General features: G+C 43.3%; 1 protein-coding gene across 18 annotated transcripts in view; it reads right to left on the reverse strand.

Moving 5' to 3' along the window:
- The window catches only part of MTSS1 (MTSS I-BAR domain containing 1), a 184612-nt gene that overhangs the window by 136845 nt on the left and 21402 nt on the right, over positions 1–26365 (reverse strand). For 16 of the 18 annotated variants that reach the window (XM_053244858.1, XM_053244849.1, XM_053244866.1 and 13 more), the window contains 2 exons: positions 24227–24288; positions 18032–18105 (listed from right to left, as the gene is read on the reverse strand). In XM_053244858.1, coding sequence (XP_053100833.1) covers positions 18032–18050 — 19 coding nt within the window. In that variant the 5' untranslated portion in view covers positions 18051–18105; positions 24227–24288. Of the gene's footprint in view, positions 1–2099; positions 2218–2273; positions 2406–18031; positions 18106–24226; positions 24289–26365 lie in introns of those variants that run through there. The other 2 variants (XM_053244863.1, XM_053244853.1) reach the window with 2 other exon arrangements.

Consider the following 26365-nt stretch of genomic DNA (forward strand, 5'->3'; position numbering starts at 1 on the left):
ATCTCTTACCCTTTGAGAGGAGGAACAGGAAGGGGAAGGCATGTATACTTCCTGTTCCCACCGCATTCCATACAGTTTGAAACCACTCCAGGAGTCCTATTCAGCTGCTTGCTTTGTAAAAGCCATATTTACTCCTTGAAGGAAAACACCCATCTTCCCACCACCACCACCTCTAGCTGTGGGATTCTCGGGACACTTCAAGACTATGTAATCCTTCTGTCTAATCCGCTACAGGGTCCTCTTTTACTTCATTACTCCTACTGCGATCCCTAAAGCTTGGGACCCTGAAACCAACTTCTGCCACTGCTTTCTCCCAGGTTTCCTCTGTCCAAACCTAAGGCTGGAAGAGAAGAAACTTTAAGTGAGCCATTTGTTTCTTCAGGTGCCAAAAAGATGCAATATGAACCATTCAAAAGCCCCATGAGACTCCCAACCTTACGTCTATTCACATATGATGTTCAACACATGTACAATCTGTATACAGTGTACAACCCTAACCTGGTTTTCAAGGTTTTAATTGTTTTGATAGTTTAATTGTTTAAGATGTTTTTAAATTTGTGTTTATATTTGTATTTCTGTTTTAATTGTTTTTAATGGTTTCTGTTTTTTGCTTGGAAGGGCGGTATAAAAATCAATCAATCAATCAATCAAATAAATAAAGTACAGATCTTTACAAACACACAACATTGAACACACATACTCAGAGCAATATGCTTCCTATCCTGCATTTCAGAGGACCTGTACCCAGATTCACTTTTTAAATGAACATATGTACATTCACACAAAAACGTGTACACAGACATCTGAATGCAGGTACAACAGAATAGCAGAATAGGGATCTGGAGAGGATTGTACAGAAGTACTAGGATACCTACTGTATCAGCTTAAAACTTCCATTGCTCCTCTCCACAAAAATACCTAGCAGCAAATAAAGAAAAAACTCAAACCAATATTGATTAGCAGCTATTGATAAACAGCAGACAAATGTGTGCCTTTGGCAACAGTAGCAATTCAGAGCCTCAGATTCATGAAACCGCCTTATGTTATGGTTACTCTGCCACTGTTGCCATGGCACCGGTTACCCAGCTCCAAACATCAAAAACCTTCCTTGAAACAGGACTGAAAGTAAGGATGCCCTGATTTCTGCGAAGGAAACCACTAATTAAAATAAAAACTTCACCGTTAAGGAATGGGTATCTTCCCTCCTCCCCCATCAATCTTTTACAGTGGAGAGGGAAAGTAGTAATTTGAAACAGGTAATAACTGTACTCTTCAAAAATATGGATCTTCGGCCCCTCCTTTGAACTTCTATTTTTATTCTGCCATGATTCTTTTCATGGAACTAGGAAATTGGCTTTGCTGAGATGCTTGTATGAAGAGGTAATGAGGGTGGCCACATATACATAGTTAAAGTATTTGCCCATGGGAAGTTTCTAGAAGCTTTAGAGCCTTTACCACAGAAGCCATATGGAATCAGAAGCTATTTTTAAACCTCCTTTCCTGAGGGAAGAAGGCTTATGACACACTTATGACGTCTGTGTGTCCCCCTCTAACAACTTTTGCATTTACAGTCAGATAAAACAAGAAGTTTATAGCACACGGAAGCAGGTCCCAGGAACCCCAAGAAATGGCAGACAGACACAAATCCTCTTGTTTCAAAATGGCAGCCAAAGTACAGACAACACCGCTTTGTAACCCTGTGCTGACAGTTGGATACAAACCAAATTCACAGCAACTCCCCCTTATCTAGGAGGGGCTCCTCTAATAGTCACCATGCTAAAAGAAGCAGAAAATGGGCTTCGTTAGTTTTACTTAGGGCTATTTAACTACTGAGCTGTCTCCAAACAAGTCATTTTGCTCTATATTTGAGAAGTCCCAAACATGCTTGAGTGAACGCACACACAATTGGGAAAGTGTAAGCATTAACTCTACACTTTTTCAAGCCACCGCAGTCACAGGAATTACTAGCAATTCTATCCATTGTATATGCTGGTTCACACGTAACTCTTCGTATCTGGGGAGGGCTAGGACTGCTCACTAACAGAAGAAAATATCACAATAAATGGAACATGGTTTCTTATTTCTGTATAGAAGCTCACATGCAATTCTGGAAAGGACAAAAACTTCATTACACCGTGGCCCATTGTCCATACGGAGAGAAAATTTACATCTTTCCATCTCCCTTACTCTGATCATACAATTAGGGGTGTGCACGGAACCGGTCTGGCACTGGGGTGGGGGGTTCCAATTTAAAAAGGGGGAGCTTTACTCACCCCTTCCAGTAAAGAAACGTATTTCATGTAGTAATTGGGCAACAGGGTGCTGCCCGTTTCAATCTCCGGCGGCTGCGCGGGCTCCTCCTTTGTAGACATAATCGGGCGGCAGGATCGCTCCAAGTCCCTGCCGCCCGCCCTCTTCATGCTAATAGAGATGTGCACGGTCCGGACCAGTCCGGACCGGCACCGAAGGGGGGCCCTTTCTTTTAGGGCGGGAGGGCTTTCTTACCCCTCCCGCCTCTTCACCCCCTCCAGCGCCCGTATTTAACCAAATAACGGGGCGCTGGAAACCAGCCGCCCCCGCCCCCCCAGCAGATCCACATAGAAAGGTGCCCATACCCCTGCCGCCGTCGCCCGCCCGCCCTCCCTCCCAGCTGCCCGCCCGCCCGCCCAAATTCTTAACCAAGGCTGCAGGAGTAAACGAGAGGAGCTCCCGGACAGAGCTCCTCTCTTTAGAAAGGCCTGATGCAGAATGAAGGTGCTTTGCGCGCGCGCACATGCGCGCGCCGCAAAAGACGCCGGAGGCCGGGTCTACCCGCCGGGAAAAGGCCCGGATCGGAGGCCCGGTCTACCCGGCCTTTTCCCGGCGGGTAGACTGGGCCTCTGGTGTCCTTTGTGGCGCGCGCATCTGCGCGCGCGCAAAGCGCCTTCATTCTGCATCAGGCCTTTCTAACGAGAGGAGCTCTGTCCGGGAGCTCCTCTCGTTTACTCCTGCAGCCTTGGGTAAGGATTTGGGCGGGCGGGCAGCTGGGAGGGAGGGAGGGCGGGCGGGCGACGGCGGCAGGGGTATGGGCACCTTTCTATGTGGATCTGCTGGGGGGGGCGGCGGCGGCGGCGGCTGGTTTCCAGCACCCCGTTATTTGGTTAAATACGGGCGCTGGAGGGGATGAAGAGGTGGGAGGAATAAGAAAGCCCTCCCGCCCTTAAAGTTATACCCCCCACCCGGACCCGAACCAGCAAGGGCCGAACCGGTCCGGCAGTTCGGCCATTCCTTAGAATGGCCGCCGGACCGGTTCGGACTCACCCCTACATGCTAAGCAAGCCCCCCTCGGCTGGCGGCCGCCCCCTGTGACTATCAAGGGGTTCCCCCTCCCCTCCACCCCCTTCCTGACAAATGGCCCCCCATTACAGGATGACAGCAGGAGAGCTCCCTGCCGACCCCCTTCTCCTTTGCCGTCTGGGTTGCAAATGGCTCCTAGGAAGCCTTTCGCGCATGTGCGCAAAAGGCTTCCTAGGAGCCATTTGCAGCCCAGACGGCAAAGCAAGCAGACGGCAGGGAGTTCTCCCGCCGCCCGCTCGCTAAAGTGAACTTCTTTAACGTTAACTTTAGCGAGCGAGCGGGCGGCGGGAAAACTCCCTGCCGTCCGCTTGCTTTGCCGGCTGGGCTGCAAATGGCTTCTAGGAAGCCTTTTGTGCACACGCGCGAAAGGCTTCCTAGGAGCCATTTGCAGCCCAGCCGGCAAAGGAGAAGGGGGTCGGCAGGGAGTTCTCCTGCCGTCCTCCTGTAATGGGGGGCCATTTGTCAGGAAGGGGGCGGAGGGGAGGGGGGAACCCCTTGATAGTCACAGGGGGCGGCCGCCAGCCGAGGGGGGCTTGCTTAGCATGAAGAGGGCGGGCAGCAGGGACTTGGAGCGATCCTGCCGCCCGATTATGTCTACAAAGGAGGAGCCCGCGCAGCCGCCGGAGATTGAAACGGGCGGCACCCTGCCACCCAATTACTACATGAAATACGTTTCTTTACTGGAAGGGGTGAGTAAAGCTCCCCCTTTTTAAATTGGAACCCCCCACCGGAACCAAAACCACCCCGTGTCCGGACCAGTCTGGAGGCCTTTAGAATGGCCTCCGAACCGGTCCATGCACATGACTACATACAATACAAAATTATTCAACGTTTCCTAAGAACATCCTAAACGCTGACTTAAGCAGCCAGAATACTAAGAGGAAAACCCATATACGCTGTAGTACATGGTACTTAATACTTTTCCACTTAAAACACGTCCGTCATCTAAGAGATGAATGGCCAACATCACACCTGAGGCACGCAGATCCATAGGGGCCGACATAGTACAAGCATTTGGTTATATCCATTCAATTATTTCTTTCTAGAAAGATATACTGCAGAAATGACAGGGCATGATTTGACAGGACTCCAAAAATAATCATTTTTAGAATTATAAAGTATTGAAGGACCAAGAGTTTATTACTTACCTTCCAACAACAGCCAAGTTTGTACAGAATCTTCATGAAGGAAAGCAGTACCACCATCACAGTTAAGCTGGTTAAATTACATTTGGGGAAAGTATATTTATGATGTAACTTGATATAACAACTCCAAAGAAGATTTAACTAACATATTTTTATACCGCTCAAAACTTACATCTCTGGGCGGTTTACAACAAAAACAGAAAAGTTAAAACATTAGTTAAAACAGATAAATGACAACAAAGAAATTAAAACATTGGTTAAAATAAATGACAGCAAAAAGTTAAAACAATTTAAAACCTTAAAACAATGTTAAAACTATTGAAATGGTATTTAATTAAAAGCCTGGGTGAACAAATGTGTCTTTAAAGATTTTTTAAAAATTGTCAGAGATGGGGAGGCTCTTATTTCAGCAGGGAGCACATTCCAAAGCATCGGGGCAGCAACGGAGAAGGCCCGTCCCCAAGTAGCTGCCAGACGAGCCGGTGGCAAATGCAGACGGACCTCTCCTGATGATCTCAATAGGCGGTGGGGTTCATGACGAAGACGACATTCTCTTAAATACCCAGGGCCCAAGCCATTTAGGGCTTTATAGATTATAATCAGCACCTTGAATTTTGCCCAGAAATTTATCATCAGCCAGTGTAGCTAATTCAATACAGGAGTAATATGATCTCTCCGAGATGACCTGGAGACCAACCTGGCTGCCGCATTCTGAACCAGCTGTAGTTTCCGGACTACATACAAAGGCAGCCCCACATAGAGAGCATTGCAGTAATCCAGTCTGGAGGTTACTAGCAGATGCACCACTGTTTTGAGGTCGTTCATCTCAAGAAACGAACGCAGCTGGTGTATCAGCCGAAGCTGATAAAAAGCACCTCTGTCCACCACTTCAACCTGGGACCCCAGGGAGAGGCTCGGATCCAGAAGCACCCCCAGATTGAAGATGACAGTACATAAATTGTACACAAATGGATTTTATTTATTCGGTATAGGAAAGGGGAAGTATAGCGTGTTTATCTCCATTAATTATTGAGATGCTTTTGTAAATAAGACAAATGTATACAAGTCTTTGCATTTCTGAATAATAAGAATCATCATCATCATCATCTCTATAAAGGGTGTGATCCTGATGCAAGACTACATGAGCCCAGGGGAAACACAGAATTTGAATAGCTTGGAGTTTAAATCCATCATATATCCACAATGTACAAGGTAATTAACACGCAAATATTTCTCATTCTTAGCTCCATTCTCTTAAATACATCCTAGCTCCATTTCACAAATGTATCCAGCTTCATAAAAGATTGTGTATTTTCGAAGAGGCAGAAACACCATGTTCAGCTTATATACTGTGTTTTACAAGGCCCACATATAAAAACAGCCATGCTGGTTACCATAGTGATTATTTTATCTATCAAGCTGGAAATACCCCCACAGCAAAGAGCACCACAGCAGCACTAATTGCAACTATATTAACTCCCAGCTAGCTTTAGTTCAATCTTAAGGAAAAAATACACACGCATGAATGAGAGTGTTCTGGGCCAGTACTGTCTCTGCCAGCTCCCTCCCACACTAAATTAAGCTGTATATAAATATCTAACAGTTTTTAGCTATCAACAGAAAAAACACAAAATGATACACGTTATTGAATTCACTTTTTCCATTTCCTTTTTAAACTACAGATTGAAAGAAAAGCAGGCTGCTTTGTTTTATTCTTACGCTTTTTCCTCACACAGAAACCTCAAGTTTTAAAAGGTCACAGAACAATTATCTTCACCCAAGAGGCTGTATAACAAAAAGCGGAGGGGGGGGGCTATATAAGGCCCCCCATTACACACTCCTCATTCCTGGAATACAAACAATCCAACTCCTTGCCACTCCAAATATTCGAGTCTTTAAAATATTCCAGTTGTTAACAAAGGTCCCATGTGCATGTGGCTGCAGAAACAAGGGAACCGTTTCCCTGGCGTATGATTCTACCAAGCTGTAGTACAAGTGCAACAACTGGAACCACAGAGGCAAGGATAATTGCCTGGGATTTTCCCTCCCAACTGTTGCCAAGATGGCCAGACACTGCCAAAGGCTTCAACATGATGTCAAAAGGAATGAGTAGGCAACTCGCAATCCAGGGCTCAGTCCAGCTCCAGAGACTTCCTCTTTGAATCATCATCTGCTGAGTTCAACTGCACATATAACTATTGTACTTTATGGTCCACAACAAAGCCCCCCAAATATTGAAAGCTATAATCCTGTTTCTCAGAGATCTGGTAGCAGAACTCTGCTTACCACCAAGATACAGGCAAAGCACTCTATACCGTAGTTAGGGGAAATAAGGACAAAAACAAGAGAGATCTCAGATGCTAGCTAGGGATGATGAGAGTTGTATTCCAAGAACACATGGGCACCTAAGGCTGAGAACCCTGCCCTATGCATGGCAACTGCTCGCTGTCATTCACCTGTTTCAGTTTGTACATGGAGATGTGTACTAAGGGTTAGCTAAGCTTCAGTTTCTGTCCCGATTGGAGAGGAGGGTGCTATGGGGCCCTCTGTCTGTGCATCAGGCAAACTAGACTCTACCATACACACGGCTACATCCAAATAGAGCTGCTATAATGCTTAATACAACTCACCTATATCCAGCCATCATATTATACATTTCCTCACCACTGCATCAATGATGCAAGGGTGGATAACAGACCACTGTTAAGCCAGGGCATAATGAAGCTGAGCTAGAAGTTCCACAGGAGGAAAACTAGACACAACTGCTGTTTTTAATGGCAGCCACATTTTTTATTGTAACACATGGTTTTGGCCTTCGCCCGCTTGGTTGCTGTGGGAGAGATGTTACTGGCCCTTCAGCTTTTGATCAATTCAAAGCATGCCCTTTGTTGAAAATGAGCTGCTATGCAGGATAATATAGACTTATGTAGGAAGGAACAAAACCTTTGGCAAGACCCATCAAGCAGGAACAAAACCACTTGAATCATCATCTGCTGAATTCAGTTGTGCGCAGAGCTATTGTACTCTGTGATTCATTGTGTGATCAAGACCAATCCTAATTCTATTCTTATTAATCAGTAATGAAAATTAAAGAAAACATTTAAATACACTTTAGTAGAGAGGGACACACACATACACGGTGGTGCTGAATTAATTAACGATACTTTGAAGTTCAATTGTTCGCTCCAGGGTAAACACGCAGTTTTCATATAATCTTTCTATAAATTTCCAAAATTTAGATAAGAAGAGCAAGCGGAGGTATAAGAAGAGACAATACTATTCAATATACTACTCATGCTTCTCCATAAATTTTTAAAACAGCAACTCACACGTCAACTTTGTCTCAGGGGCTCCAAGGCAATGAGTCTTATGAGCAGTATAAGTCAAAAAGAAATCTCTTTTAGGTATTGCTAGTAATGTAGGCGTATTCTTACTCTTTTACCGTGCCTGTGAAGTTATATCAATTTCTTTAACAAAACAAAATGATTACATAGCAAAGTACCTCTGAGCACATATAAGATTGATCTAATTATTCAATATGGTATTGAAGAGAGCTTTCTTTCCCTCTCCCATAATACTAGATACTTGATCACCCAACTTGATGGCAAACAGATTCAGGCCAGGAAAAAACACAACACATGAATCTTCTGCCACAAGATGTGATTATACAATCATAGGAAGAGCTAGCTACTACACCCTCCTGTCCAGCTTGTGGGCTTCCAAGAGGTACCTATCTGGCCACCGTAAGAGACAGGATGTTCAACTAGGCGGGTTTTATTTATTTATTTATCCATCTATCAAACATTTTTATACTGCCCCAAACCTATATCTCTGGGTGGTTTACAATAAAATATAAATCACAACAGAAAAAGTGAACACATCACAACATAAAATTTTAAGACAATGTTAAAAACTATTAAACAGTATTTAATTAAAAGCCTGGATGAACAGATGAGTCTTGGAGGACTTTTTAAAAGTTGTCAGAGATGGGGAGGCACAGCCTGTCCTCACACTGTTAAGATTAAGGAATAGAGCACCCTTTAACTAGACGAAAAGGAACCTGTCTATGTAAGATGAATATGGTTTATACAAGACAATGATAAATATTTGATAATTGTAATTCTTACCTTGTGCACTATAAAGTTACTAGTAGGCAAGGCCAGCTGTTGACCTGGCAAAGTCATAAGATTACATTTGTAGGAAAAAAGAACAAATATGAGCATTGAAAAAAGTAGCTCCTATGAAGTAAATCTTCCATGACACTCTAACTAAATTTGCATTATTTTGTGATTTGTTACAATGAATATTTTCTTTGCACTAAAATGACAGTTGAATAGGCAACTCAATTTTAATTATGTTAGCAATTTTTTAATGAACTTTAATCATAACTAGCCGACCCCGCACAGAGCATCTGTGCGCTCTCTGGGGCTGGCTACCTCTCCCCCACCACCTGCCCCAATCTCCAGCTGGAGATCAATTCTCCTGGGTGCGTTTCAGCCAATCAGGAGTCTCCGCCACCCAGCCAATCAGTGGGGAGCCAGGACACACATTCCAAGGCTCACCCAGGAGAATTAAATATATAGATAGTCATTACCCCACCCCCACCCCATTCAAAGTACCAGAAAGAGAGTGGTGGCATAAGATAGTCACTAGTGCCTTGGTTCTACTTTAATTAAAAATACTTAAACCTTTCACCCTACATATTCCAGTGTAAAAAGTTAGTGCATTCAGCTAATTTAAGTGGCACGATTGTTTATGCAAAATTTGGTATCTGTAGGTAATCAGGAAGTATGACTTTAAGTTGCACCAACTATCTGTCTATACTCTCACTCTCAAATCCTAGATGCATTTTGCCTCTCACAGGATGCACTCATCTTTACTAGGGGAACACACAGGCCTGTCCTAGGGTCCTTCTTTGCTTGTGAATTGTTGCCTGCTTTCCTCTGATCAGGAGAGTGGTGGATATATTATCCTCATGATTTAGCCCTTGTTTATCTTGGAGATACTCTCTCACCTCAAAGAACTGTGAAAACGTGCTTCACACTCCTACAGGGAAACAAGAAATCTATTGCCCTGCCTACTTGTGTGCAGAGAGTTAAGTCAAAGATGCTGAAAGAGTCTTGTCATGGGTTGCATAGCCTCAGGAGGAATCTGAACATTTAAACTGAGAAGTTTGAAATATATTTTCTTCCTGGTCCTGTCCCATCCCATCTTGACATTAAGATCCACAGACATACAAAAATTGCAGATCTCTAACACAACATATATTTGTAATTATTATTTAGTATACTAATGACATTTAAAAGTGTAAGCTTTTAAAGAACACACCTTTGGAAAAAAGAAATAAGAAGGTGATTCTCTTGTTATGCAAAAAAACATTTTGCTGAAAAGCAGTACATGACAACATTCTGAGAACAGAGACCAGGAAACAAGAATTTAATTTTATGGTTTTTAATTTTATGATTTTTAAATTATTGTATTGTTTTAACTTTTATATGTGGTGTTATATGTTGAACTGTTTTAACTTTTATATGTGTTTTAATTGTTGTTAGCCGCCCAGAGACGTACGTTTGGGCGGGGTATAAATTAATTAGATGGATAGATAGATAGATAGATAGATAGATAGATAAGAGCTGAGAATGTTTACATTATGGAGGTGTTCTCATACCACCACTAAACTTGATGTTATATTCTGTACCTCTTTACATTTGCCATAGATCTTAAACTCCAGCAGACATTTCACAAGTAGAGTTTACAGTTTAAAGAGTAACACAGGTCTTGCGTTTGATCTCAAGACATGGAAGATTTTCGTTTTGTTGTTTACTAAAATCCATTTGTTGGTCCAACTCCCATAGCTTAATCTCACCTAGCTGCATTGGGTACACTATTACTAATGCAGGCAGACTGGCTGCCCCAACTCATATGATTTCCAAGACCACCAACTACCATGCTAAACAGACTCCCTTTTGAATATTTACTGGGCTCTTCTTTGCAGCACAAATATTTCGCTAGACCCTAGTAGCTTACATTTAAAATCAACATTGCAACAATGCAGGGTGTGTCTTATTTTTCTTGTTTAAAGATAACATCTGAAAGAACAAAGAAGAAACGGAGAACAAATTAAGCATGAGTCAAAGTTGTACATTTAACACTCACTGCTTAACAGAAACTGTAGGGGTCCTTCACTCAAAAAAGGAGAAGCACATTTTGAATGAGAAATTTAGCATACTTCTGTCCAAGGCAGTCACTATTTCCCTTCATGGAAGAGTAGCAAGACAACAGAATTTAACATTGCTGATTAAACAGAAGCATTCTGCTGACAGGACATCGATGCACCAAAACACTGCTCCAAGCTGTTCTCATAACCCTGATGAACCTTGACTACCAAAGCACTTGGATGCTGGGCAGGTGCATCATGTCAGAATTGTAAGAAGCCAACAGAGTACATACCATCTAAGTTGACATGATTTTAACCAACGACACTCAGATAAACTGGACGGACAAACTAGACAAAAGCTGGTTTTCCTGGACCATTACACGATTATAACATTGCTCCAATTCTCTCAGAGTTTATACTTCAACATTGTTAAGATGGGTTCCTCCCTCTTCATTCCTGCTGGAAGAATTCTGATTTACACTCCTCTCTTTCCTTCCTTCATCAAATTGATTTCTCCCAGATGTGCGCTAAAGCCCCATGTCAGGATTACCTATCTTGCCTAGCACACAAAGGTGAGCAACCTCACATCTGCCCACTGGCTTTCCTCCCCAGATATGACGCCTTCTTGTTTCTATCTTCAAGTTACTTTCTTGGACTTGCCTCATGCAGTGAACATTGGGGACCTAGCCAGCATGCAGTGTTGAGGGAATGCATACAAGGATATGGGACCACTCCCCTGACGCCATCATCAGGGCTATGGTCCAATATCCTCATATGCATTCTCTAAGCACCGGCAGGGGGTGAACAGCTCTACTGTCCCATCCTCATGGAGCCACAACTCACTGATAACACAGTGATGAGGAACTATGCAGGGCCCAAACACAGCAGCAACTCAAGTTTTAGCAAGGTCATACCACCGTTAAGATTGGGAAACACCACCAGAGACGTGTCAGTATTTTCAAACAAAGGCTGTGATATTTCTTTCTACAAAACACCTTGTTTTATCTGCATGGTATGGGAAACAAACAACTTGGGTAAATAAAAAAGTGCTATTTGCTTAAGGTTATTCCTGACACAACTAAAATAGGAAAGACACAATCTGGGGGGAAATTTTCCTTGATCCATACAGTAGCACTGGTACATGCACAGACTTCTGGCTTTATTATACTGTAGAGTGGAAGTGACAGAGAGGAAAGATAGCCATAGGACACTAAAGGTAACTCTAGAATTGCATTTAGACGTGTTACCTTTTTAATAATGCAGGATGTGTACATGGAAGTATTATAAGCAAAGCAATTTTATTCCTGCAAAGCGAGCGCTGATAAAAGCAGGCTGATGAGCAGTTCATGAGGACTACTGCTGACCATCAGGGATAAAATGCATCCCTCAGCAAGAATGGCCCTAAAATAGAACGCAACTTCCAGTAAAACAATAAGCTATTGCAGGAGAGGATTCAGCTCTAAACACTTTAACCATGCCACTTCCCATTAGTTTTTTCTGAAGTGGTCTCTTCCTTCCTTTTCTGCATCAGCCACATGAGTCAGCATGTTTTCCTAAAACGATGCAAGAAACAAAATGCCTCCACGACACTATACTTAAACCTTCAAGGCACACAATCTATCCAACTCACCTATGTGCGCATGCTTCTTGCTTAGCACTCCCATCACGCCCAGACGCAACAGCCAAAGGTCAGTGTGGATGGGGGTGATAGGAGTTGTAGTCCAACAATATCTGGGATCCAAGGTTGAGAACCCCTGCCTTAGATCCACTGCAACCCTGTACAGCTACAGTTAAGTCATACAAGAGTCAGAGGTTCTTCTCGAGGCACACAAGGGGACTAGAGCAGCACAGAATGACTGTTTCAGCATTGATGCAGCCATGGTCCCTGCTTGAGTTTCAGTATCTCAGGGAGAGAACAGGCTCAACTGCATGCTGCTGCAAAGCAGTAAAACAAAGGGCGCAAAGGCACCTTATAAGTTTTACTCATTACAAAATTCCTTTGGAAAGAGGCTTCTCTGTAAGGATTCACATGCAGCCATGGACAGGCATGTAGGCGGCAGTGTTCCCTCTAAGGTGTGCACACGTTTTTCTATATCCGCTCAGTTGATTTTGGATCATAAGAACATCCCTGCTGGATCAGGCCCAAGGCCCATCTAGTCCAGCATCCTGTTTCGCACAGTGGCCCACCAGATGCCGCTGGAAGCCACAGGCATCCCGCTCAGGTTTAATTGGGAAGGTCCTTCTCTGAATATACATGCGCTCACACTGTCTTGATACTGCCACCCAGAAGAGAAAAACGCACAAAGTTGAAAAAATTAGACAGAACATTGGTAGGAGCACCACAACAGTGTTCCCTCTAAGGCATGCACACGTGTGCGCACCCACAAGTTTTTCGATGTCCGCTCAGGTTTAATCAGGAAGGCCCCACTCAGAATGCATGTGCACGCACACTGCTTTAACACTGCTGCCCAGAACAAAACCCATTCCACACAGAGATTAAAACAATTAGGGAGAACACTGCACTACACCCAGCTATTCCGATAGGGGATTCATGCATATTCCTAGACCCAAGTCACCAGCAGTAGGAATTGTCACGAAATATGTAAAGCAGCCACACCAACACATGAGCCTACACATCTGCCTTGTACCACTGGTCCATCTAACCCAGTCTACTGGCTGGAAGAAGCTCTCCAGAGTCTCAACTAGAGGTCATCTTATATCCCGCTACCTGATCTTTTTTAAACAGGGAGATTCCAGCCCTCTGAGAACCACAGATTTACTGGGATACTACAGATATATAGAATGCAAATACAACCCAACAGCTGGAGCATGGAACCTAATTTCATTTGCTTTGTAAGCTGCTTTAAGAACTCTTTTTGTTTAAAAGCAATACATAAATATTAAAAGTCATCATGTATACACATTCCGGAGCATGGTCTGAGGGTGCACGATAGAGTCACCTTGCTGGAGCTAAGCAGGTCTAGGTCTGCTGAGTGCCTAGATGGAAGACCAGCTGGAAATTTCAATTATGCCACCAAATTCCATAAAGGCAAAAAAGGTGGGATATATATTGCAATACAATTCATATTCTCATTACGTCTCATTTTGTTAAGTGTATATGAAGAGAGAATCAAGCTGCTGTTGTGGAATTGTTCTCATTCTATTTTAGTCACTTTGTGTAATCTTCCCATTCCTCTTCTACTCCCAGCTCAAACCTACAAGGTTTTCCAGCTGAAGAGTTTTGCACAGTGCTGACTTGCTAAGTCCCAATTCTCGCATCCCACAGCAGCTATTCTAAATTTAACATACTGAAATTTGACATTTGGGAAAATATAGTAAAAGTGGACAACAGAGAAACAGAGGGAAATTGGAACGAGGAGAAAATCAGTATGTGAGGGGCAAAGGTGGCGGAAACTGAGCACACCCCACAATAAGACACATGCACACAACTTTATGGACGCAACTGCACACGTTTACTTGGCTTACTTTTCCTCTTGTCCACAACCCATAAATATCTATGCGGTGCAGACTGTGTGCACACATACAATCACTACTCAATGCAAATAATGATGCAGGCTGCTATCCATAAAAGCGTAAGCCACAAGTCAGTCAGCAAAGCCAAAGTAGAATCATGTGGTGTCATTGTTTGAGGCAGAGGTGTGATCAACTCTGATACTTCATACAGCAGAGGTGTGATCACATGTTTGAATGTTCCTCCACTTAAGACCAGCCAACTAATAGCAACAGCAATAGCACTTACATTTATATACCGCTCTATAGCTGGAAGCTCTCTAAGCGGTTTACAATGATTTAGCATATTGCCCCCCAACATTCTGGGTACTCATTTTGCCGACCTCGGAAGGATGGAAGGAATGGAACTAACACACCAGGGAGAAGTTTAAGCAAGTCTCCTTTCTGGTGTGCTTGTTTTCTATGGGCAGGAAGGTATTTTGTGAAAAAATATTTAAAACATGCCGTTCTCTCTGCAGGGCTATGTGGTACAACCTGGAAGACCCTACATCACGCAATTCTGCTGCATGTGCAGATCAACTGTATGATAACCATAAGCCTTCCTAAAATGACGTACATCTTCCTTAACACCCCAGAGCAGAACAGCTGGCTCAACCACCAGAGTAGAATTAACTCAACTTTAATTAATTGCTCTATTTTTACTGTGCATTAGCTCATATCTGTGAAGAAATGGCAGTGCCAAACAAGCCTTTCTAATATCACAAAAATACATGGTGTACAACTTGCACACAACTAAAATGAGTGATATACTTACAGAACCCTTCCCTAACACTCCCTCTTAGAAACCAATATTTTTAAAATAAATCAAAAGCTTTGAAGCTTTGGCCAGAATATTAGGAGTTTTTAATTTAAAAAAACCCAAACACACACAGCATGTTTGGACTCCCATCAGGGGGAGAAGAGAGAGATGCCTGTCAGTTTTAAAAAGGTTCCCTGGTCAAGGAAATAGATAACATTGGCCAATGGAAGCTATAAACTCTTGCACATACACATTCATTGAGATCTCTTTGGAGCAAGGTATTGAGAAATTGAGCAAATGTCCACTAAGTGTCCATTCTTACAAAGCACAGATGGGCAAGTATCGACCATATGGCTACCTTGCCCTTATGCTTAACAACCCTCACACATAGTAAAAGTAAAGTTGTGCCGTTGGTGCTGACCACAGAGCCCTGTAGTGTTCTTTGGTAGAATACAGGAGGGGTTTACCATTGCCTCCTCCTGACAGTATGAGATGATGCCTTCAGCACCTTCCTATATCACTGTGGCCCGATGTAGGTGTTTCCCATATTCTGGGAAACATTCCCATATTCTGGGAAACATACCAGTGGGGATTCGAACCAGCAACCTCTTGCTTGCTAGGCAAGTCATTTCCCCACTGCACCATTAGGTGGCTTTCACACATAGTAGTGGCGAAGCGGGGAAATGCTTGACTAACAAGCAGAAGGTTGCCAGTTCGAATCCCCACTGGCAATATATCAGGCAGCAGCGAGCTAGGAAGATGCTGAAAGGCTTCATCTCATACTGCATGGGAGGAGGCAATGGTAAACCCCTCCTGCATCCTACCAAAAGAAAACCACAGGGCTCTGTGGGAGCCAGGAGTTGAAATTGACTTGATGGCACACTTTACCTTTTGTAGCATTTATATCATGGAACAACAATTTACGAACCCCCGGAGAATATGTTCAATGAAGTATTTTTCTCTCTCGCTCTCTTTTAAATAAAAATGCCTATTTGCTAATGAAAGGAAGTTCCTTCAAATGAAAATGTGGCCCTCTTTTGTTTGGTCTGCATGCCAGAAGATGCTACTACTGTTCTTAGAAGTGTGTGTAAAAAGAAGCTCATAAGGTTGGATAAACAGCACCTTAGTACTAAAGAAGCCTAACAGTCCTAATTAGGAAAACAGTGTTATGCTTATACACACTATTAATAAAAAGGGAGATGAACTAGAGTGACCCCACATTTAGCAAATTCTCCTGCAAGATTTTACCAAGAGTAACTAACAAAGAGAACCACCACTGCAGGGCTACACATCTTTGGTCTGCTAGCTGCTTGACTACCACTCCCATTGTCCCCATCTGTCATTGGGGATGATTGCAGTTGTAGTCCAGCAACAGCTGGAAACCCTCAGGTTTGCCACCCCTGCTTTTGTAGGTAGTTTTCATAGTGCGGGGCTGCACATCTTCAGCCCTCCAGCTGTTGGACTACAACTCCCATCATCCATGGCCACAATTTATAAGTAGTGGCTGTGACTGATGGGAGTTGTAGCCCAAAAACAGCTGGAGAGCCTTGGACTGGCCAGCCCAGTATCAAAGGGGCGAGGGTTAGTGTTAGGACAACGCAAGCCAGACATTTCTGTGGGTTTGTAAGGTCAGAACAGCAGCAAGATCCACTACACAGTAAGGATAAAGTGTACTGTCAAGTCAATGTCGACTCCTGGCAACCACAGAGCCCTGTGGTTGTCTTTTGGTAGAATACAGGAGGGGTTGACCATTGCCTCCTCCCGCACAGTACGAGATGATGCCTTTCAGCATCCTCCTATATCGCTGCTGCCCGATATAGGTGTTTCCCATAGTCTGGGAAACATACCAGCGGGGATTCAAACCGGCAACCTCTGGCTTGCTGGTCAAGTCATTTCCCCACTGCACCATTAGGTGATTCACTACACAGTAAGTCACTCCAAACAGCCTATCATGCAGAAACACTCTCCGCAGTGGTGTCCGTGAGACAAATGTTCAGATGCATTGGCCCTTGGGGCCTGCACATCAGACAACGTGCTTTCCTGTTTTGCAACAGTACAGGTGATTTAAGGATTCTATTACCCAAGAGGCCCACAGCCAGAGTTCTGGCAGGTTATTTCAGATCAATATGTGGACTTCAGCCTTCCCTTGCCTCTGCAGCACTCCTCTTTGCCCAATCTCTTTGCTTGCCTTCTCCTCTCAGGCAGCTTTCTGGCCTTCTCCTTTCACCTTCATTGTTCTGCACCACTCCCAACTCTCCTGCTCTGCCTCCACGCTTTCCTTAGGCTGTTGCTTTCACGGTCCTCTTTCTTGCTTCTTTCCAAGACCTTCCCGCACCTACCTCCCTTGGCCCTATGGTCTGCCCAATCCCTCTGGGGCATCAGGGCAGCTCAGCCAATCACCAAAGGCATCACCATCACATCTCTTAGCACAACAGAATTTTATTATTACAGTCTACTGACCAGCACAATACAATATAAGATTATATAGAGATCTTGTGATGTCCTGAGATGTGGAGATCTTGTGATCGCCTAAGCTATGACCTTGGAAACATCACCTACATGCTATCTGCTGTGTGCCTTAATGTCTGCCCAGACTGTATTCCTTTGATTGTACAAAAAACTAAGTAAACATGTCCTCTGCAAATTATCTGGCTAAGAGGATATTAAAATAGTAGAAAGTTCATTTCCCTCAACTGTCCACGCCCCCTGCTTTACAGTTTAATCCTCTACTTTATGCTTTTAAATAAATATGATATTTTTTATATATATAGTTAATCAATTGACAGTGTCCTCGAAGTTTACAAAAACATTAAAACCAAAATCTAACACAATTTTTAAAAAGAATCAAAACCAACAGGATAAATGAAACAGCATGCCCATTATTTACACCAACCAAACTTAAAATGGCAGGTTTCTGGCTTATTCCGAGTCATCTATTTTTTTGATCACATAGCATTATTTATTCCAGGGGTGGGGGCTAACTCGCAGATGTCTTAACAGGATCTGCAATTCGGTAACGGTGGCAAGATTTATTCAAGAAAGGAAGAGGGAGAAACATCTACCACCAATGGCATAAAACCACACACACACTTCATTCTGTTGGATGCTGGCACATCTGCTTACCACGTGTATTGGTTGCCATGTCAGCCACTTTCTGAAAGGCATCCAAGAAGGCAGCTGCTGCTACTACTGTTGTCCTAAAATAAAGATGGATAAAGCACTGTTAGAAGCAGCTAGTCACAGCCAGTTTGGATCACCACACACCAAAAGGGAAACAAGTTTAAGGTCATTTAAAAAGAGAGCTAGAGGGAGCTCGTTCAGGAAACCCCCACCAAAAGAGAGAGAAGAGACCCATTTAGACTTTCACAACCTCCTCAACTCTCCTTGGTTTGGGAAGGTACTACAGACAGTGCTCCTGTTACTACTCAATGTGGCGCTGGACCCCCAACCAAAAGGCGGGCAAGATATCTCTATAAAATAAAAACAGGCTGGTTGGTTTTCATGCAATTAAGGTCTAACAGAACGGTGTCGGGGCCTCTTCTTCACACATTACTTTTCTTAGATGTGTGTTTTAAAATGCCACGTGCAAATGGGAAAAAGGGGCTGCCAGTATGGTACAGGGCAGGGGGTTCCAATAAATTGTAGCTGGGGGTGATGTGAGTTGTAGTTCAGCAACATCTGGAGTATCACAGATCAGGAACCCCTGGTACAGGGGTTACAGCAGGCCTTGACAAGTTTTCTTTCGATCCAGAAGCCAGCCCAATAAGTTAGGAGCCATATGGACACTTGACAAAATTATTGGACTTCATGACAGACAAGTTGGAGGGAAGGGCTAAAAGACTCATTTTCCCACTTACAAGAAACTTACTTAGAACAGAAGAAGGGCAGCCTGGGACAAAGATTTTATTAAATAACTCTACCTCTGAATATCCTAATCTAGGCACCATGATTAAAATTTGGGCTGGTCCTCACAATCTTAAGTGTCAGGAAGAGTGGAATCTAGGGCTTCCAGCGCTGTAAAATAAAAGTAAAGTGTGTTGCCGAGTTGGTGTCGACTCCTGGCAACCACAGAGCCCTGTGGTTGTCTTTGGTAGAATACAGGAGGGGTTTACCATTGCCTCCTCCCGCACAGTATGAGATGATGCCTTTCAGCACCTTCCTATACTGCTGCTGCCTGATATAGGTGTTTCCCATAGTCCAGGAAACATACCAGCGGGGATTCAAACCGGCAACCTCTGGCTTGGTAGTCAAGCCATTTCTCCGCTGCGCCATTAGGTGGCTTCCGGAGTTGTATGCATTCCCATTTCACAATCATGAGAACTCAGAAAAGATCGCTGCTGCAAGTTTGGCAACATGCCAACCCAAGCTGCTCCTCCCATCAGACCTACTACTATTACTACTACTGGTGACCCTTGTTGTTTGCTGGGATTCTGTTCCTGCCTATTTAACCTCAAATAAAGAGACCTTAACCCTATGGGGATTAATTTCCTAAGCACACTGAAGTGTGCTGAAAAACACAAGAAAAGGTAGGGGGAGGGGAGTAGAAAAGCCCACAAATCATCAAAATCCTCCGATTTTTTTTTTTTTTAGCAGTGTTTTATTTTTTTGTTTTTTGGCATCAGGAAATGGCATCAGAAGTCATTTCTGGCCACTCAAGAACAGTGGATAGGTGAAAATAACCCTATTTTCACCCCATGAATAAAGCAATTGGATTATGAGACCCAATACACAAAACGGTGGGTGCCAAGACAGCGGGTAATGAGGCCTACTTGTACCACAAATATTTTTATATTCTTTTCAACCAAAGTTCACAAAGTTATTTAGACTGATGGACTCCCCATCCCCAAAAGGCTCACAATCTAAAAAGAAAGAAACACAAGGCAGACACCAGCAACAGCCACTGGAGGGATGCTGTGCTGGGATTGGATGGGGCCAACTGCTCTCCCCTCGCTAAAATGTAAGAGAACCATGACTTTTATAGGGGCCTCTTGGTCCAATTAGCAGAGGAAATCTAAGATTACAGACATCAGAAAGAGCCTGGGCTAGCGTTTTGCCTGCCCAACACTGCCACCATTTTCACAGGTTCTCACAGCACACTCTACAGGAGCGCACAAGCCTGCGGAATTGCCCTCCGATGATGGTGACTGCAAAAGCCCTCCCTTTGCCAAGGCCTGGTCTGGACTGGTTTGACCTGCAGGCTCAGCCTTTCTCAACATGCAAAGAAAGCAGAGCTTGGTTGCACTTCATCTTCTCCATAACTCTTAGTCCAACCACGCATACACACACAATCCATCAGTTGCAGGACTATACCACCTTAGAATACAGGTGATTGAATCACATTTTTAATGTCCCTGCACATCACTCACAAAATAGAACTCCCTGTACATTCATAACTAGTGTCTTGGAGAGTAGACCACTCTCCAGTAGACCACTCTCCAGTAGACCACTCTCCACAATGTGCTAATTTTATACATGCATAGAATTTTACTTTTTTAAATGGAAGGGAACTTTCTCACATTCAGTCCCCCACTTACAGTCTGAGGAGTTACAACCCATTAACAGAACACATCAGAAAAGTCCGTTGATCCTATAGTTTGGCTCTCAGACTAAAACCTCTGACAAGGACGTGGAAGTCAACCATGCTTTCTGCATAGAGTCTCAAGGGAGATTTCTCATGTTTGCAGTCCTGATGGCATTTCACTCCCTTTCTACCATAGATTTAGCAGCAGCAGGTCCCCAGTTTCTTATCTTTAAGAAGAACTAAAATGTAGATCCAGATTTCCTAAATATAGCCAGCACTTATGCATAAGTAGGTCTTAAGGACCCTGTTCACATTAAAACTTATGCTGAAGTGTTTCCTTCTCTGGTTTAATTAATTGCATATCTAGATTTGAATTTTAAGAAATCTGGGGCATGACTTTGGGGATAAACTGAAAACAAGGGCAAAGCAGGGGAAAGAAAATAAACCAACATAAGGCCGAACTTAGAAGTTCTTCAAAGGGGGAACTGAACATTTTTGTGGCAACCCCTTTGTTTGTTGCCACAATGCAAAGTGGAGGAGAAGCAGCTAGGAGACTGTTTCCTTCCCCAATCATCATTTCCCCCAGTCATTATTCTTCTGCTTCAACAACATCCCCTACCACTTTTCCCAACCCAGGGGTGTAGCTAGGAGAAAGGGGGCCCGTGTTCACTCCTCTCCCTGGCAGCCCCTCAAAGTGAGGGAGTTAATGAAGAAAATGGGGAGGGTTGGAGCTAGGGGGGCCTCTGGAGCTTGGGGGGCCCGTGTTCTTTGAACCCTTTCGCTCAATTATAGCTATGCCCGTGTGACTGGCCAACTCATCTTAGGATACTGTTGGGAGAGAAGTCGCCAGGGAGAAAGACTGCAGAGGAAATACAGCATGTTCATGAATCGGTTAAGCACCCTCCCATATGCCATTTCTCCCCTGCAAGCATCTCTCAATATACACATCGCTTTGCACAAACACGTGGGGGGGGGGCAGCCCTTTCATGGGGCGAAGTACTTGGGAGCCAGCAGGGTAGCATCAGAGCACCTCTTCAGGACCAATCTGACCCTTGCAAACTTTGCAAGGACCATCTCTCTTAATGTTCCTTGTAAAGCTTGAAAGGAGCACAAGAATCAGAGGCTGCTGACAACATTTCCTCCTCCTCCACCCCTTGTGCCACTTTTAAAGCTTGTAAGGATTGGTTTTTCAAGGGGGCTGGTTCCCACCAGGGGTGTGCACTTGGCACCTCGCTTCAGGTGCTGCAATACTTTAGACCACCCCAAACACAGAGAATTCCATATTGGTCAGCAAATGCAATTCCAGCCTCAGACTATCATCACTCTCAGGCCCCAAAGAGCCACAGAGAAAGGTTAAGAGGCACAGCATTTTATAGGTCAGCTGAAGATGCACATAAAATGCCCCTTTTTAAAGCCACCTGAGAATCAAAACTTGTTAGCTGAAATCTGCTGTAAGCCAACTGGCTCATGGCAAGAGAGAGCTTGAAATGTCAACCAAGCGACTCTCATGGGGAAGGTTTTCATTCAATGCTCACAGCACACTTACACACTGTTAACGGAGGGGGGGAAATGACAACTGACAGCTTAGCTGCAACTAGCTTATAAGCCCTCCCCACCACTCTGGTATCTTCCTCTACCTGCTGATGAGGAATATAGATATTAAGAGGAAATAAATGGTAGCAAATAGTAAAGGAGAAAAGGTTGAATGGCAGCATATTCTACTACTTCCAAGAGAGGCTAGGGGAATTATGGGTGGGATAAGGTCAGATAACCAACACTATAGAAGTCTCTGGCTGATTTTTTAATTATTATTTATTTCTTGTTTACACAGTCAGACAGCTGTTATTGACTGGTTTGTTTTATCTAGACATCGAGTCTTTCCCAAGGACCTGAGATGGCTGAATTTTATTATCAATATTGTTGTTGTTTTTATAGATATCGCCGCAAAATATAGGCTGTTCCCAGTAAAGTTTCTTTTTGTAATTGGCTGGTGGTGATTTCTGTGGCCCCTATGGTGTTGAGGTGCTCTTCAAGGTGTTCTGGAATTACACCTAGGGCACCAATTACTACTGGGATTATTTTGGTCTTCTTCTGCCACAACCTTTCAATTTCAATTTGTAGATCTTTGTATGTGGTGATTTTTTCTATTTCTTTTTCTTCTATTCTGCTATCCCCTGGTATTGCTATGTCGATTATTTTAATTTGTTTTTCTTTCTTCTCGACTACAGTCATATCAGGTGTATTGTGTGGCAGATGTTTGTCTGTTTGATGGTTTCAGACATCATTCAGAACCATGTCTTATCTATAAACTATTATTATAGATAAGACATGGTTCTGAATGATGTCTGAAACCATTCAGTGCTGCCATAATTTGTTATGTCTGACAAATAGTTTTGTCATTGCATGTATGCCACAGTTTGTATGTCTGAACCTGTGTCAGTCAAGCTGTGGTTGTTTCAGACAATCAAGCCACAATCTGAACTGACAGCATCTCCCCAGGTTTTACAGATGCCAGGGTTTAAACCCAGGATCTTCTCCATGAAGTTTTAATGGTTTCTCTTTTTAATTGTAAACCGCCCTGAGCCATTTCGGAAGGGCGGTATAAAAATCGAATAAAGAAAGAAAGACAGACAGGCATTTCTCTAGCAATGAGGTTTTACTCCTCCCCTTCATTAGTTGACAAGAAATACTTCAATTCCAAGCCAATTTCCCTCCCAACTTATGAGTTGTTCTGTTCAATTTCACCACCACAACAGTCTAAGCAATTTATTGCTAATTAAGGTAAACTGTTCAAGCTAAGCTTCCTATATCCCCTCGCGCCATCACACACACACACACACACACACACACACACACACACACAGAACTCAATTCCCCTGAAAATTTTGTGGTGAACCTGCATGTTAATGAGGATGATTTTACTAAATGTGAGCCGCTACATAGCTCATGTCTAAGGTCTTGCAAGCAGATTATAAGAACCAATGGACATTTGCCTCCCTGCTCAAGAGTCATTGAAGTGCTTGCCCTCTTAATTAACTCCACTGCAAACAAGCTATGAAGAAAGTAGAAGAGGAAGATGCTGAGCAGAATAAAGCTTCAATATATAACCAATTGCATATCTGGACATAAAACTATAAATAATAAAGGACAGGGCCGTACAACTTTGGGCCTCCTACAGATGTTGGACTACAACTCTCAACATCTATGACTGACCACTGTGGCTGGGATTGATGAAAGTTGTAGTTCAAAAACAGCTGGAGGGCCCAAGTTGTGCAGCCCTGATCTAGAACATGACAACTATTATAAACTGAAACAAGGATCTAGGAAAGAGGAAATATATCCACACGGCAGAACCAAAGAACACACCATCCATCCTTAACATCTGGTTGTATGGAAAGTCTGAAGGGTATTTCCTTGTAGAATATGTTTAGGACTATTATCTGAATGAATGAGAATATCTATTCCCATTTCCTCTATTTAAGGGCTACTATGGTGATACCGTGCACACATGCATGCATGCATGCATGCACGCACACTCTCTCTCTCAGCAGGAAGCTCCTCATTTTCAAATTCGCAACTACCATCTGGAGAGATTCTATAGCGTTGTGGCTAGCCTCCATGGAAACAATTCCAGTCAAACTCGCAGAGTCATGAAGAAGGAAGGAAGCTATTTCTCTGATAGTTTTTTAGTAAGTAACCAATGAAAACTTTGGATATTTGCTGTTTTCCCTCCATTAGGCAGACTGGGTTTCTGAACAGACCACAACCAGGCAGATTTACAGTGATACGAGGCTTACCTAAGCTGAGATTGGAGTTTCCCTGCTTTGTTTATGAAGTCTTCCCAAACTGGATAGCTTCCCTGGAAAAGAGAAACAAAAATACAGAATGAAACAACTAAATTTGATCAACCTTCTAAATCCAACCTGCCCTAGATCTAATTGGAAGTGGCAGAAGCCCCTATGACATGCTCAGTCCCATTCTAACCATGAGCATTTTGACGAAGTCCTGTTCCCGTTTCCACTTGGAGGTACACACAGCATGGCAAGATCTTCCAGACACATAATTTGTTGTATGTTCCCCTCACAGCTCTTGGGAACAGAAGGCAGGAGACAATGAATAGAAAACGGCTCCTTTTTACCAAACAGCCACATTCTGACTGGTTCCGATCCTGACCCAAGGAATTGAGTTGCAAACAATCAGCACAAACTATTGTAGGCAGTGTTCTCTTTAAAAAAAAAAAAATCTGTGTGCGGAATGAGTTTTGTTCTGGGTAGCAGTATCAAGGCAGTGTGTGCACATGTGCAATCAGAGTGGGGCCTTCCCAATTCAACCTGAGCAGGATCTAACATTAACTGAGCAGACATTTAAAAAACTGTGTGAGAGAGCATGCACGCCTTAGAGGGAACACTAATTGTAGGAAGGTTTTTGTTGTTGTTTTTAGTTCAGCAACTGGGGTGCCCAATTCCTGAACTCAAAGGGCTAGGTGGAAGGAAGACCTGTGCTTCTACTAGGCAGAAGGAAATACCATCTTCATTAAGAGTGCTGAAGTGAGGCTCACCAAGATAAAAGTAAAAGGCCCCTGGGTTAAAGTTTGTTAATTTTATTAATATTTATCTCTCACCTTTCATTCAATACAATGCTCAATGCAGGGAACATATAAACACACATCTAATGTTTTAAAAATATACAAGAAATAATACAATTTTTCAAGCTGCATAAAACCCACCATCATGCAGAATAAAATGGTACCCAGTTCTCAACTACACTGGCGCTATTAGAAGCTTTTGACAGATGTGGGCAGTCGATCTACACTGGGACCAGTTTTCCCTCTAAGAGGGATTCCCAGATGTTGTTGACTACAACTCCCATAATCCCCAAGCAAAAGCCATTGCAACTGGGGATTCTGGGAGTTGTAGTCAACAACATCTGGGGATCCCTGTTAGAGGAAACACTGATTGGGACTGCATTGAGAGTAAAGAATGTACCACAATACCAGTCTGGAGAAGGCTTTCATCCCACAGTTCTTATTTAGTACCAAAAAGTTAAAAATATCCACTCTAATATAGAGTTTGCCAGATACAGTGTATATTATAAATGTTTGTAGTGGAGGTGTGCCTTAAGCCTCATTATTTATAGTTCGCCAGTGTGTCTAAGCTGCATATGCACGTGACAGGCTCTTTGACAGGGCTGATAAGCAACCAAAGTGCCAAAGGCATTCCTGGATTTCTCAAGCAAAATGCAAGCCTAAACTGACAACTAAACAATATCAAAGATGCTGCTATCTGAATGCAAGAGATTTCCGGCTAATTATTCTTAGGCAGAGCACAGGCCCCAACTTCAATGCCAGAACTGACAAGTTCACAGGAAAACCTGGACAAGATGACAGTACAAAGCAGTGGCCAACCTGTCTAGAAGTCGTGTGCTGCAACATAACCTTCCATCTTAAGATGTAAGATACACATATTCTGGGTTCTCTCTGGGGAATGAAAGTGCTCCGTGCCTTTGGCCCTACCTCAAATATGCATACAAGTTAAGCATAGCTCATCCCCACACTCCATCTACCCAACAAGTGGTAACAATAAATTATCCACAAGCACTTGCAATGTGCTTGCAAATGTAGAGTTCAGTCCAATTTACTCAACTTTTTGTTTTTGTTTTATTCTCTGTGTAAACTGCCTTGAGCCATTTTTGGAAGGGCGGTATAGAAATCAAATCAAATAAATAAATAAAATAAAGATGAAGCTACTCTTCAGCAATAAACCTTTCTTTGATTGGTACTACTTACATAAAACGTTCTTGGTCTATCTCAGGCCTGCTCAACTTCAGCCCTCCTGCAGATGTTGGCCTACGACTCCCATAATTCCTGGCTGTTGGCCACTGTGGCTGAGGATTATAGGAGTTCTAGTCCAAAAACAGCTGGGGGGCCAATGTTGAAC

This window comes from Hemicordylus capensis, chromosome 4 (assembly GCF_027244095.1).
Source record: "Hemicordylus capensis ecotype Gifberg chromosome 4, rHemCap1.1.pri, whole genome shotgun sequence".
Classification (NCBI taxonomy): Eukaryota; Metazoa; Chordata; class Lepidosauria; order Squamata; family Cordylidae; genus Hemicordylus; species Hemicordylus capensis.